We start from the raw sequence: 12263 nt of genomic DNA, 5'->3' as shown, positions 1-12263 counted from the left end.
TCGCGCGGCCGTCACTCAGCCGGCAGCCCCGCCCCCCTCCCCGCGCAGACGGCACGCAGCTGCTCACAGGCGGGTTTTACTGCGCGGCCGCCGCGCGGCCCCAGAGCCCGCCCCGCCCCGCCCCGCCCCTGGGCGGGCCCGGCCCGGCCTCCAGCCGCCGCCGCCGGCCCGCGGGTGCAGGAGCCCGTCCCCGCTCCTAGTCGGTTTTCAGGCCCTCGGCAATGAGGTTGAGCTCGTAGCACCAGGTCTCGTAGCGGTAGGCCACGCGGATCTGCGCCACGTTTGTCTTCCGGATATCGTTGCCTTGGGGCCCCTCTTCCTGGTAGTTCTCACCCAGGAACTTGGCTTTCTCCTGCCAGAGACGAGGACAGCGGTACAGACCGCAGAAGCCCCTGCGGGCAGCACCTGAGGGAAACGCTGGCAGCTGCCAGGCTCCCTCCGGGCCTGGCTCAGGAGCCCTGCCCCGGGAGCCCTGCCCCGAGCACGACGCCGGCAGAGCCGCTGTCCTGGTCCCCTTTCTCAGGCAGGCAGGGACCACTGCAGGCAGGGCCACGGCCGCCCTCCCCAGAAGGGCACCTACCTCATGGGACAGGCCGCACTGCAGGACACTGTTTCTGGCAATTTCACACATGTCGCAGGTGCTGAGCTTGAAGACCTGGGCAGCAATGGCATACTCCTCCATCAGGGGCTCCTGCAGCCACAGGCGCTGTTAGAGGCCAGCAGCTTCTGCCAGCACAGCCCATGCTGCTGCAAGGGCTGCCCCAGCGATGGCCCGGCGTGCCGGACCCTCTGCAAATGCTGCTGGCTTCCCCGAAAAACGAGGCCCACACGGGCCCAGCCCCAGCACCTCAGACAGTAGGAGGTGATCAGCTCGCACTGTACCTTGGTGTAATGAAACTGCATGGGGTCATCTGTAGAAAGGGACACCATGAGGCCCTTCTGATGGAAGTCAGGCAATGGATTTTTTGCATACTCCAGGAAGAGGCTGTTGTTGCTGAGTGGGGACATAGCAATGGGAATTTGGGCAAGGAAGTACAGATACTGCAACACCGGGCTCTGCAAAGATGAGCAGAGTTGCCAGGTTAGCAATAAAGTTGCTGCACCCTTCACCTCTCCAGAGTCAGTCCTCAGATCAGCCCAGTGCCCCAGCCAGGAAATCTGGTGCACACAGCTCATGTGTGCAAGAAAAGAGATAGGCAAGCTAGCAATCCTCCAGGGCCCACACGGAGCACAAGAGGCCAAGTGAGTTCAAAGTCGTTTGATTTCAGAACTCGGCCAGCTCCAGTGATAACGGACATATCCAGTGACAGGTCTGTGAGGCTGAACCCCTGCAATCTCAATACGTTTCTCAGCTACATCCCCAAATATGCCTGGAGAAACCCACAGAATCATGGAACACCTGCCTGAAGCCAGGCTCTCTATGCCAGCCTAAAGCAGAGGCACAATTAACTGTCAGCTACAGTGGAGGCCAGCTGCAAACATGTTTTTCTCCTCTGCCACGCCTGGGCTGCTCTGTGGCAGACTACTCCACTTACCTTCTTGAGGTTGAGACCATGGGAGATATTATCTGCTGTCATGAAGGCTGCAAGCAGATGCGTGATGGCCCCAGCTTCCCCACAGTGTGGACGGAAGAGGAATGTGTTCATACCACGCTGCCTAGGCACATGGAAGAAGGACTCAGAGCAGGTAAGCAGCAGGGTTAGGTGGCATGTGATCCAAGATCCCCTGACTTTAGGTCCAGCTCTGCCCCTACCAGTGGGTACCCAAGAATCCAGCTTGACCTAGGAGCACATTACTTGTTCTCTTTTCTCCTCTGTGCACACAATAGATGCATCTCTGCAATCCCAAAGTTTTCACCCCAATCCATCACACTTTCTACTGAGGAGGGTTTGGATTGCTCTGGGACATGAAGCTCCAAACTACACTGGTGGCAGAGGAAGGAAGGCCCCACTTCTTCCACACCAACAATCAAAGAGCTGAGACAACTCATGAGGCAGCCCCCCTTCTGCCAGCCCTTCGCAAGTCCCTTAGCCGATCCTGGGCCTCACCTGCGGAGGTTGTTAAGCACCACAATGTTGGCATACATATAGTATATATAGTAGGTGTAGGATGGGTTCTTCTCAGAAGTCCACTGCTCTGGTTTTGGGCTTTTAGTGCAGAACATATGTCCACTATGCTTGGATTCGTCATCCACGCTGTCGAAGCCAGTAATCTGCTTGGCAAGGTAACAAAAAAGCTGTGCCTCAAAGCTCCCCACTTCATCATGCCCAGGTAGGCTAGCTCACCCTACCCCACTGCAGCTTGCCATAGCCCAGCTGCAGCCTGTACCCCTGCCTCATCCAAGAGCAGAGACAGGGGCTAGGTTGCAGACCTTGCTCCTCACAAACCCCCAAGCTCTATCAAGGGCTAAAAATAGAGCTCACACCAAACCACTTCTCCAGGAGGTGTGTGGGCAGCATTTCTCACAGCCCTACAGCAGCCAGCTCAGGGAGTCTGATCCCTCCCGGCACTTCTGGACACACACCCCCTTTCCCAGAATGTGGCAGTAGGGCCACAAGCACACTGATGACATTTTCCATGTCAGGGCTAATATACCGTTTCTTGTGCACAAACAGGAATGTGAGTGCTCGCCACACCCTGACATCATCATCAGGTGACACTCACATGGCGTAGAAAGACACTCAGCTCTTTGTGGGCTTGAGGATTGACAGTTGCCTCAAACACAGGAACAAAGATATTTTCCAGCATCTTCCCAAAGTGTGGGAGGAAATTCTTAGACCTGAACACATCACTGTGGACAAAGACAGGGATTAGCTGCTAGCAGAGGAACAACATGGCCCACTGTCCCCATAATCCCTTCAGGATAAAAAAATGAGGTATAGTCCACTGTAAGGCACAGTGCTCTCTCAGACCCACAGCACATACTAAATCCTGGGTACTTGGATCATCCATTTCATGTTGGGGGAATAGACCCGATGTTTGTTGAACCAGCTGGCTAGCTTGGGCCACTCCTCAGCTGATCGCCCATAGATTGAGAGGCGAGGCTCTGCGTGCTGGTACTTGGCATCCTCCAGATCAGAGCCAACCTCCTGCAAACCAGGACAGTTGCATGGGGACCCTCTAGGCCCTGGGCACAGCAGCATCACAGCTTAGCTGCTCTCTCCTCCCCGTATTCTCACCTTGATGATGGTAGCAAAGTACTCGCCATTGATAGCATTCTCCGTCTTCAGATAGAGGTCACGCAGCTCGCTGGCACCCACGGGGTTGTACTTGTCATTGAACTTGTCAAAGCGCTGAAATGTCTGCCGCCCCTGGAGTAGGGAGGATCACGGCAAATACTACACACACAGAACGGGTCCAAGCATACCAGCTGAGCAGGGACTGATCTGAACAACCCAAAATGGGAAAGCCAGGAGCTGCTACATCCTGCTACAAACGCTAACATGCACAACATGTCATAGGTGCACAGGGAGGTGAAAAGCCATGCCTACAGGGGTGGACGACAGTGACCCAAGAGTGGTCTTACAGTAAATGCCCTACCACTTACAGCATGGACATCCAGGGAATCCACTGTCAGGTCATAGGGGTGCAGATTGAGCTGCTGGAAAAGCTGTTTCAGGGTAAGCTGTTTGCCCTTGGCATCATAAACTACACGGTCAGCATCCATACAGTATGATTTCTTGATGAAACGCAGAAGATGCTTCTGGTTCATGCAGGCTGCAGCATGGATGTGTGTGTCCACCTGAGAAACCAGAGGGACAGCTATCTAGCTTCAAGTTGGGATGCTCGGGTACCATCACAGGGAGGCTAACAAACCCCGTAGGTGAGTCCAAGTTGAGTGAGGGGCACAGCTGAGCCCAGCAGATGAACACAACAGGCCTAGGCCAAGAGCACCATCCCATTAGCAGGAACAACGTAGATGCCAAAGACCTTGACTCTCATATCCAGTTCTCAGGGAGGGGAAGGCACCAAGACAGCTTGTCTTCAGAGTCACTACGGCTGTAAGCCTTGCCATTTACCTTCCGGCAGTTGTAGAAGTCTCGGTGGGGGTTGTTCTTCAGCTCTTTCATCTCCTCCATCTCATTTAGCATTTCATGCACTTGGAACTTGGATGAGAGGAACTTCAGGCGCCGATGAGCATAGGTCTTACTAGTGAAAGCAAAGGGCAGAACAGTGACTAGGCTCCTTACCCCTCAACACAGGGGCATGGCACATCAAACACAGGGATGCAGCTTTCACCTCAGGTGGAGAGCTCACGCTGGCCTGGCCTGCTTCCCTATGGTGCCTCTCCTGGCTCTAGTACAGAGCTTCTAAGGAAGGAAGGCCTGGCCACATGTGAGCATAGCTGCAGGCCGTCTCTCCAATCCCTGACTGCTGACTTTGCTTAAGACCCCAATCAAGACAGCTAACAAGGGCCAAGGACACTTTGGTAGCCAGCAGGCTGCAGGTGTGTCATCAGCAGGTTCCTCCCTCCTCCCAGGGAGAGGAGGGAGCAACCCTGGCTCTGCCCTGATCTCCCTCTGCCTGCAGAGGCAAGACCTGTTCAGCTGCACCCAGCGGCACCGGGTTGTGCACTTACACAGGCCCCTGTGCAATCAGGGCCAAGAGGAAGTTCATGTCATCAACGAAGTGCTCGAGGCTGGGGTAGGGCAGGTCCTTTGGCTCATTTCTGCCAACCGCTGCCTTGTCTCCATAGATGTAAACCACCCCATCCTTCATCTGGACATGGTATCCCAGGTTCTCAGCAAGACTCCCAGTTTCAAAGGGATCCTGTCCATCCTTCACTGGCGGGGTGAACACTGGGCCAAAAGGAGAATACCATGAGGCACAGGCTGCCAGCCGAAACCCCACAAGCTTGCCATGCTCCTCCACTCCAGGCAGAGGGCAGGGACAGCCCCGCCACTGTGACACTGAAGAGGAGGCCTGGGCAAGCGACTACCCTGTGGAGCACTTCCACAACACCCTTCTGACCCCTGCCCACCCCATGCTGAAGCCAGAGAGGAAAACCCTCCAGGTGCCTAGGTATACCTGGGCCAGCGTCACTCGCCCTCCAGACCTCGCCTTCGATAGCACGCAGATACTGAGATGGGGTCCTGGGGAACCTCTGCACAGACTGCTGCATGTACTTTTCCCGGATGCACAGGGCACGGTACAGGCCTTTGCAGACAACTTCAAAATCTTCAACTGTCACCTGCAAGAGGGCTGTTGCTGAACACAACCACACAACTGGAACCTAGCTGCCCGAGAGATACCATGGTGCACCAAGACATAAAAAGGACCATTTTGTTCACAGTAAGATACATACGTTATCATCCCCTCCTTCCCACTGCTCTGCTTGAGCAGGGTAAAGGGATGATAGGCAAAGTCCTAGACATGGCAAAGGGAAGTTCCTCACACCAGAACCAATGAATTCCAGCCATCATCCCCCCTTACATTCCTCACTGCAAACTGTAGTTGGCACTGAAATGGAAGCCAGGCCTGGGCAAAACACTAAAAGCTATTTTTGGAGCACAGGCTGAAACTGAAGCAGGACCAACAACATACACTGACCCAATCTGTCAAGAATTTTTTATTTATTGCACAGACAAGTGTTTTGGGCAGTCAAGAGAGGTCAGACTGGAGCAGCATGGGAGAATACCATGCAGCACTTGCAGCTAGCTACAGTCATGGCAGAAGGAATGTGCCTGTGCATGGAGGGATTTTCAGCTTCCCCTAATTGCTCCTCTGCTATGCAATTCCAAGCTGAGCAACCTGCTCCAGCCCAGGAGGGAGCAACCTGCCAGCAGTATCTCAGAAGCAGCACAAATATAATAGGAGGATGTGGAGGAGGAGGAGGAATTAGCACAGGATGTAATAGCAGCCCTGGTCAACTGGCTCTAGGTGACCCTGCTTGAGCAGGGGGGGTTGGACCAGATGACCTCCAGATGTCCCTGCCAACCTCAGCCATTCTGGGATTCTATGACATGCATAGGTCTCAGACAGATATAGCTGTGTGCAAGCAGGAGCAGGCTGCGACACAATGCGCATCACCCACCCTGCCATGCTGCCCCCTTGCTCTGTCCAGAGAATCCCATGGGAAGCATGCAGTACCCCACAGACTCCTGCTAAGGAATTCAGCTCTGGATCCTCCGGGGATGCAGCAAGGCACCATCAGATGTTCAAGAGACACAGACTGAGCTGGAAGATGCAGACTATCCCCACTGCACCTGGTACAGAGTCCTGTGACACTGGGCACTACTGAGGGACAGGCAGGGACTAGATGAGATGGTAGTCAGCTTGGGGAAGGGTATAGCCATGCAAGTACCTACCCCAGAGGCATAATCCCCTGTGATCTGTACCCGCTGGAAGTCAGGCACAGTCTGGTAGATGGGGGAGGTAGAGATGACCTCATCAATAGTAGACAGTCTGGTTATAGACTTCTGAGCCACAGGGACTGCCAATGCAATTGTCTTCAGGCGGAGCAGGCGCTTCTTCCTGCCAGGGAGGAAAGCCTCAGGCAAACAGCCCCAACTCCATGGCCACATGCAGGTGCAGGGTCAGGGGCACATACCACAGCCATGTCCCAACTGTGCACAACATGAATAATCTCAGTGGTGCTTTCTGAGCACCTTAAACAGACACTGCCAAGAGTAGAGCCCACAGCACACAAAGTAGTCACAGACTTTCATGCATGGTCTTTGGAAGTTGCACCTTTCCAGAGAAAGGTCTCCAAGTCTCCCTCTCCAACAGCTCAGTGGCCTTGCTGTGCTGACACCCAGGGAAGAGGCCAAGGGTGTCTTTCTGTCCAACAGTGGGAACAGTTGGAGAGGAAACCCTGAAGTGCCCGACAGATGCCCTGGGACTACCAAGGATTTATCCCATGGGTGTGGTGAGCTGTTTTCACAGGCCTCAATTTGTGTTCCCCCTGCTTTCTTCCAGCTCTGGCTGGGGATGTGTAGACAATGCTCCTCTCCTTTCCCCAAGTGCCCTGGTTGTTGCTCACCGCTTTTCTGTTGTGCCAGAGCTCTCCTGAAGCATCATGTACGCTCTCATTTCCTGGCGTGAGATGGGGCAGATCTCTTCCACATCAAAAGGAGAGATCTCTTGCCTGACCTCCTCATCTTTCACCTCAGAGGCAAAGACCTTCTCTGCAAAGGAGCGCATTGCCTCATCCATCTCTGCAAAAAGGAGCAGAGTGCAGGGTCGCACAGGCATCTGGTTCTCAGCTACCCTAACAGGCAGGTGCCCCTTGCAGTCAGCTTAATGCTCAGCTGTCATTTCCTTATGACACATACACCTCCATGCTGCCTGGAAGACTCTGAGCAACCTTCAACATTTGCAACAAGCTTACAGAGGCAGGGCCACACACAGTGGGCTGGAGACATACATAGGCACCCCCAGTACACCAGAAAAGGTAATACAACCCACAGTCCAAGAGCAGTGCAAAAAGGCCCAGAAAGAAGCAAGTCCTTGGGAAAAGCATTTACGAGAGCATGCACTGGGGGAAAGAGGAGAGGACTGGCAGAGCCCTTACAGCTCTAGGAAGCCTAAGACCCACTTACTCCACAAGGCTTCCAGTCAGGATGAAGACAGAGGTATAGAAGGAGATGGAAAGAGCTGGCAGCCCAAGCATTTAGTTCCCACTATCACAGAGCAGCTGAAGAGCTCCTAGCTAGGGAATCATCGTGGGGACGAGACCCCTCTCAGCCCATCATGTGCAGCATGCTGCAAAGGTGCCAGCTAATAACGGCCCTGTGAAAATCACCATTGACACAAGGTTGGCTGGAGCCTTATGAAGTAGGAGAAAGGAGGTTAAAAGCCCTTCCATTGCCAACAAAATACTGTAACAGAACAACCCAAGGGCTCTTCTGGCAACATCTTCCGGAAGCACACATTTGCATAGCAGCATATGGACACTAATCGAGCAGGTTTTGCCAGCAGTTGGCAGCTCAGCACGAAGCATAGTGAGGATCGATGCTGAAAGATGGGCCACACCATTGACGTGTCAGACAGGACATGGTCAGCAGAAGAGGACCAAAGCAGAAAGGACTGACACGCATGGCGGAAGTGTGCCGGACCTACAAGAGATTTTCAGTAATGAACCATTACTAAAATGAGCCCTTTTTTTTTCCTACAGGGTGTTGGGTGGGGGGGATCAAAACAGTTTATCCTTGTAGCTCTGAATTTGCAGTTCCAAGGTCCTAGCTGTGGGTTAGTGGGGGTCGTAACACAGAGGCTTCCTTTCCCTGCTGTTATATGGTAAGGCAAAAGGGCTTGTGCTGAGCTAAAAACACATGGGAAAATTCTGGCACTAGGTCCATTTCTCAGCAGTGCAAAGTCACAAAAACAGAATTTTGGTAACAAAAGTTGCTTGCTGCTGTATCAGCAATGGGCCCCAACATGCTTCTTAGAAGACAAAATGCATTTTTTTGTACTATCCCATTATTGTTAGGGACTCTAGGATGACAGGTGTCTCAGCAAGAAATTTTTTCTGCTGACACATAAGGCCTCAGCAAACGTGAAGTAGGAAGAAGAGGGCAGGGGCACCATACTGTGGACTTCAACCTGAATAAAGGAGATGAAGCATTGGATCTGTCCCCTCATGGATCAAATCCACTAGGAGCAGGATGTATTCAAAAGAAGCTACTTTAGGCTGGATATCTGTTTAAAAAAAAAAAAAAAAGGAAAAGAAAAAAAACCAAACCCCCAAAACCAACAAAGGTGTGAATAGGTGCAAAGAAAATTGAAAAATGTTTCACTTCTGCCACAAAGAACTCCACTAAAAAAAAGTTCATCTCCTAAGCAGGAGCTCAGGGGTGCTAGGACAATATTTAACAAACAGCAGCTTCATATATCAAAGGACCAAAAAGCCATTCCATGAAGCAGTGAGGGGCACAGCTGGCACTGCTGAAAAATAGGATCTTCAACTGCTGAAGATCACCATGATCATGTAACTGCTGTTTGTTTCCAGTGATCACATCTAGGCAGTAACACAGCAGAGCATATAAAAAGCCTAGCAATACTCACCTTTGTCTTCTGCTATTTGAGATAAAACAGAAACAAAATAAAAACAGATGTGATCAGCCTTTCAAAATCTAAGCCTTTTGCCTAATCATCACATCAGCGATTAAAAAGGGATTAGTAAAGTACAAGTTTAGCCAAAGTCTTCCACTTAAAAAGAAAGAACAGTACTTGTCACTTTGTACAACATAAAGATGTAAGTTCAGCGTTGACTGTTCCATGATACAGCCTCGGTGGTGTGCGCATAAATGAACCACATTGCAGATGCCATCCAACCTGAGGCTCTTTGGCAGAGCTTCTGCCTTACAGCAGTCTCTGGGTTTCCCTGCAGCTGTCCAAGGGGAACGCATTTTCTAGAACCTAGATCACCTCAGCGAACACTACAAGCAACCAACAGATACCTAGTCATCTAATAAGACTGACTGTCTTGGAAGGTCTCTCCCTACACCTGCCTCCAGGCACAGGGATGCAGAAGAGCATAGGAACAACTTAAGAGGGCAGAATGGCATTCTTCTTCCTGAACAAGAAAGCAAATATTTTAGTGACTCGGAGCACCAGAGCTGCTTTGCTATTTTTTGTCCATGACTCGCCATCCTTTATGAAGATCAGGATGGATGGTCATTTCAAAGATGCTAAGTTTCATTCTCCTGCCACCTATGGTCACATCTCCAATTATTCACTAACAGGATCAGACAGCTGAGGCACTGCAGTTCCACAGATCTTCACTCCTGGTCATACAGTGTGGCATCAACATTTTGGGGGTGCAACTCGTGCCCTTTCCATCTGACCCAGAAAATTCAGACTGCAGCTCTGGCATCACAAGTCACCAGCTGCTGACTTCCCAAAGTCCAGCCTGCAGAACATACTCTCCTGGCATTTGAATTCATGTATTCATTTGCAAACTAAGCATCCCAGAAATGCCTAGTTTGACCTTTCATCTCTTTAGTGGATGAAAATTACACTCATGAAGGTCAACAAACTCTTACTGATGTTGCAGGGCCAGATTTTAATACTAGCTTCACGTACTAGGACAGTGTCTATCACACCACACAGCACTGCAATTCTAAACATGCTCTTATCAGGACTGTTTGGTGCCGATACTCTTCAGGGCTCTGTAATAGCAGTCGCACGTCCCTCTGTACTGTCCTGCAAAGCCTGGCTGGCCCTACCTCTGTTGCCCAGCTTGTGCTCCCCATCCCCTCAGGACTGCAGCACCCCACATCTTCTGAGCTTACTAAGGCTGACCAGATACTCCTGAAATTCCTCTGATCCCTTCCACAGTGATTTAACAGTATCATTACAGGATACGTTACACTGCAGGAGGGACAATATTTTTCTTCAGTACGAGCAGAGCAAGATTTAAACAGTAATGCTATTTCTTTCTGCACTATCCAAAAATTACTCCAAGCAGGAAGAAAAATGCTCAAAGTCCCCAGCGAGGTCCCCTGGACTGCAAAGATACCACACCATCAAAATCCCAGAGGCTGCAGGTTTACAAACCTGCCCTGTGGCTCCTTGTCTTGCTACTTGCTTTCAGACCTACCTGGAATTTTCACCCGTGACATCTTTGCAGCAAGCTTGCAGAGCCTCAAGTAATGCCCTACTGTAATGGAGCAAAAGTAGCTGACTGACTGCACAGCAGCCTAACACTAATTTTACCACCTTCCCTTCCCTGTAATTAGACTCTCCCACTCTAAAAGGAGAACCGAGGTCAACTGTAAGACTATTTAAAGTGCAACCACAAGCACTTGCACTGAAACAGGTGAAACCAGGGCTCAAATTTAATTTTTTTTTTTTCCCCTTAGGCTTTCATTTTACATTTAGTAGAGTTTCACCTGTTGTCTGGCCAGATTACTACTTCTCAGGACAGCTGCACCTTTCTAAAGTGGACTGTGGAAGTCAGTCTTTTAAGAGAGACTAAAACTGATGTCTTATGTGCTGAACCAAAGGTTTAAAGGAAATCCCTAAGGCACAGGGATGATGTTTTCATCTGAACAGGAGCTGTGGATAGGTACAAATGATGTGCCACAAGTTTCTCACCAACCACTGTGCTATTCAGAGAAGATTTTTCCTGAGTGACGGGTCTAGTTGACAGACTGGATTTTAGCAACAGGAGTTGCACAGATGTCCTTGCATCTTCCCAGCTGAATCAAACAAAAGGGAAGTGCAAAGAATTATATATTTTATTCCTGAGCTTTTCAGGAATTGCCTTTATAAAACTTTGTATTACAATAGTAAGGCGATTCTCAGTTCTGTATGCAGTGAGCCATAACCAAGGCATACCTGACAGAGACCAGCACTTAGTACAATCCAAGATGTGGCAAGAAACTCCTCCCTTAAGCTGCACATGGTGTCTTGGATTTGGCAGAGCAGGGTATCAGTTTGGGAAGTACCTCTTGGCTTGTTTTAAGTAGATTCTTTCTAACATACGGGTGTTGAGGGCTGTACCCAGTCCTTCAGGGTCTCCTCAAACCTACTTCAAATCTCTCACATGAAGTTGGAAAACACCTCCTGTCTGAAGAAAATGGCCGGAATTTGTAGTGCCCTGCATGTTGCCAGGGTAACTCTGAGCTTCTGACTCAGCTTCCTGATGGGAAGCGGTAAGCCTAAACAGGTCAGAAGGATACAATAGTTTTGATTTGAAACAGAGTCTTTTCCTGTTTGTTTATACTTCACTTCTTGATGGAGTTGAAAAACTGCACTGAAATCAGGACAAGTCAAGCAAAGCATTCAGGCTATAGTCAGCACAGTCTTGCTGCTGATTTAAAAGTTGACTTTGGTCATAACATTGAAGGGAACGGAAAAATTAGCACCCCTGGAAAAGACAACATTGTCTGGAATTACACATGCATGTAAGGGCTTCCTGTGCTATATTTTGTAGGAACAGCTATGAAAAGGCCTTGTCCCAGAAGGCAGCTGCAATAAGTGAAAGTTACTTGCCTAAGATACAGAGCTAGAAATAACAAGTCATAGATTTTGTCCATAGGTGCATGGGAAGCTTGTGGCACAACTAGTCAGTGAAGTCAAATGGCACAGCATCTCCAGCTCAGATAACTTCCAGAGCATCCAGAAAGTCTCTCTGAAAGATCACTGTTTGATGTGCACAACTTCAAAACATGCTGGGTTACAATTGAGAAATTCTCCAGAATTCAGGGAGGTTTAGCCCCACTTCCCAGATATTCCCCAAGAATATAAACTGATTTCCCCCCCTGCAACACGCAGAGGTGCAGCCAATAGGGCAGAGCTGGGATGCTGTTACAGTC

General features: G+C 50.4%; 1 protein-coding gene across 1 annotated transcript; it reads right to left on the bottom strand.

Annotated features, from left to right (window-relative positions):
• Positions 1 to 37: 37 nt before the first annotated feature.
• On the bottom strand, positions 38 to 10668 carry AMPD1 (adenosine monophosphate deaminase 1). The gene is made up of 15 exons (XM_075055888.1): positions 10544 to 10668; positions 6983 to 7157; positions 6309 to 6474; positions 5029 to 5191; positions 4580 to 4799; positions 4020 to 4149; positions 3548 to 3742; positions 3180 to 3311; positions 2926 to 3089; positions 2665 to 2791; positions 2049 to 2212; positions 1536 to 1656; positions 883 to 1056; positions 581 to 691; positions 38 to 352 (listed from the first exon to the last, which is right to left on the bottom strand). Exons 1-15 carry the CDS (start codon positions 10563 to 10565, stop codon positions 197 to 199), a joined length of 2220 nt encoding a protein of 739 aa, XP_074911989.1. The 5' UTR covers positions 10566 to 10668; the 3' UTR covers positions 38 to 196.
• Positions 10669 to 12263: the final 1595 nt, after the last annotated feature.

The sequence above is a fragment of the Buteo buteo genome, chromosome 23, assembly GCF_964188355.1.
Source record: "Buteo buteo chromosome 23, bButBut1.hap1.1, whole genome shotgun sequence".
NCBI classification, from domain to species: Eukaryota; Metazoa; Chordata; class Aves; order Accipitriformes; family Accipitridae; genus Buteo; species Buteo buteo.
This window is presented reverse-complemented; position numbering and strand designations above follow the sequence as displayed.

Excerpts from the sequence above, each read along its gene's own strand:
- AMPD1 (XM_075055888.1), bottom strand. The coding sequence starts at position 10,565 with ATGTCACGGGTGAAAATTCCAG. Across the intron at positions 2,792-2,925 it reads ATCCAAGTACCCAGGATTTA|TGATGTGTTCAGGTCTAAGA; the intron begins GTATGTGCTGTG and ends CTTTGTCCACAG. Across the intron at positions 353-580 it reads AGTGCGGCCTGTCCCATGAG|GAGAAAGCCAAGTTCCTGGG; the intron begins GTAGGTGCCCTT and ends CGTCTCTGGCAG.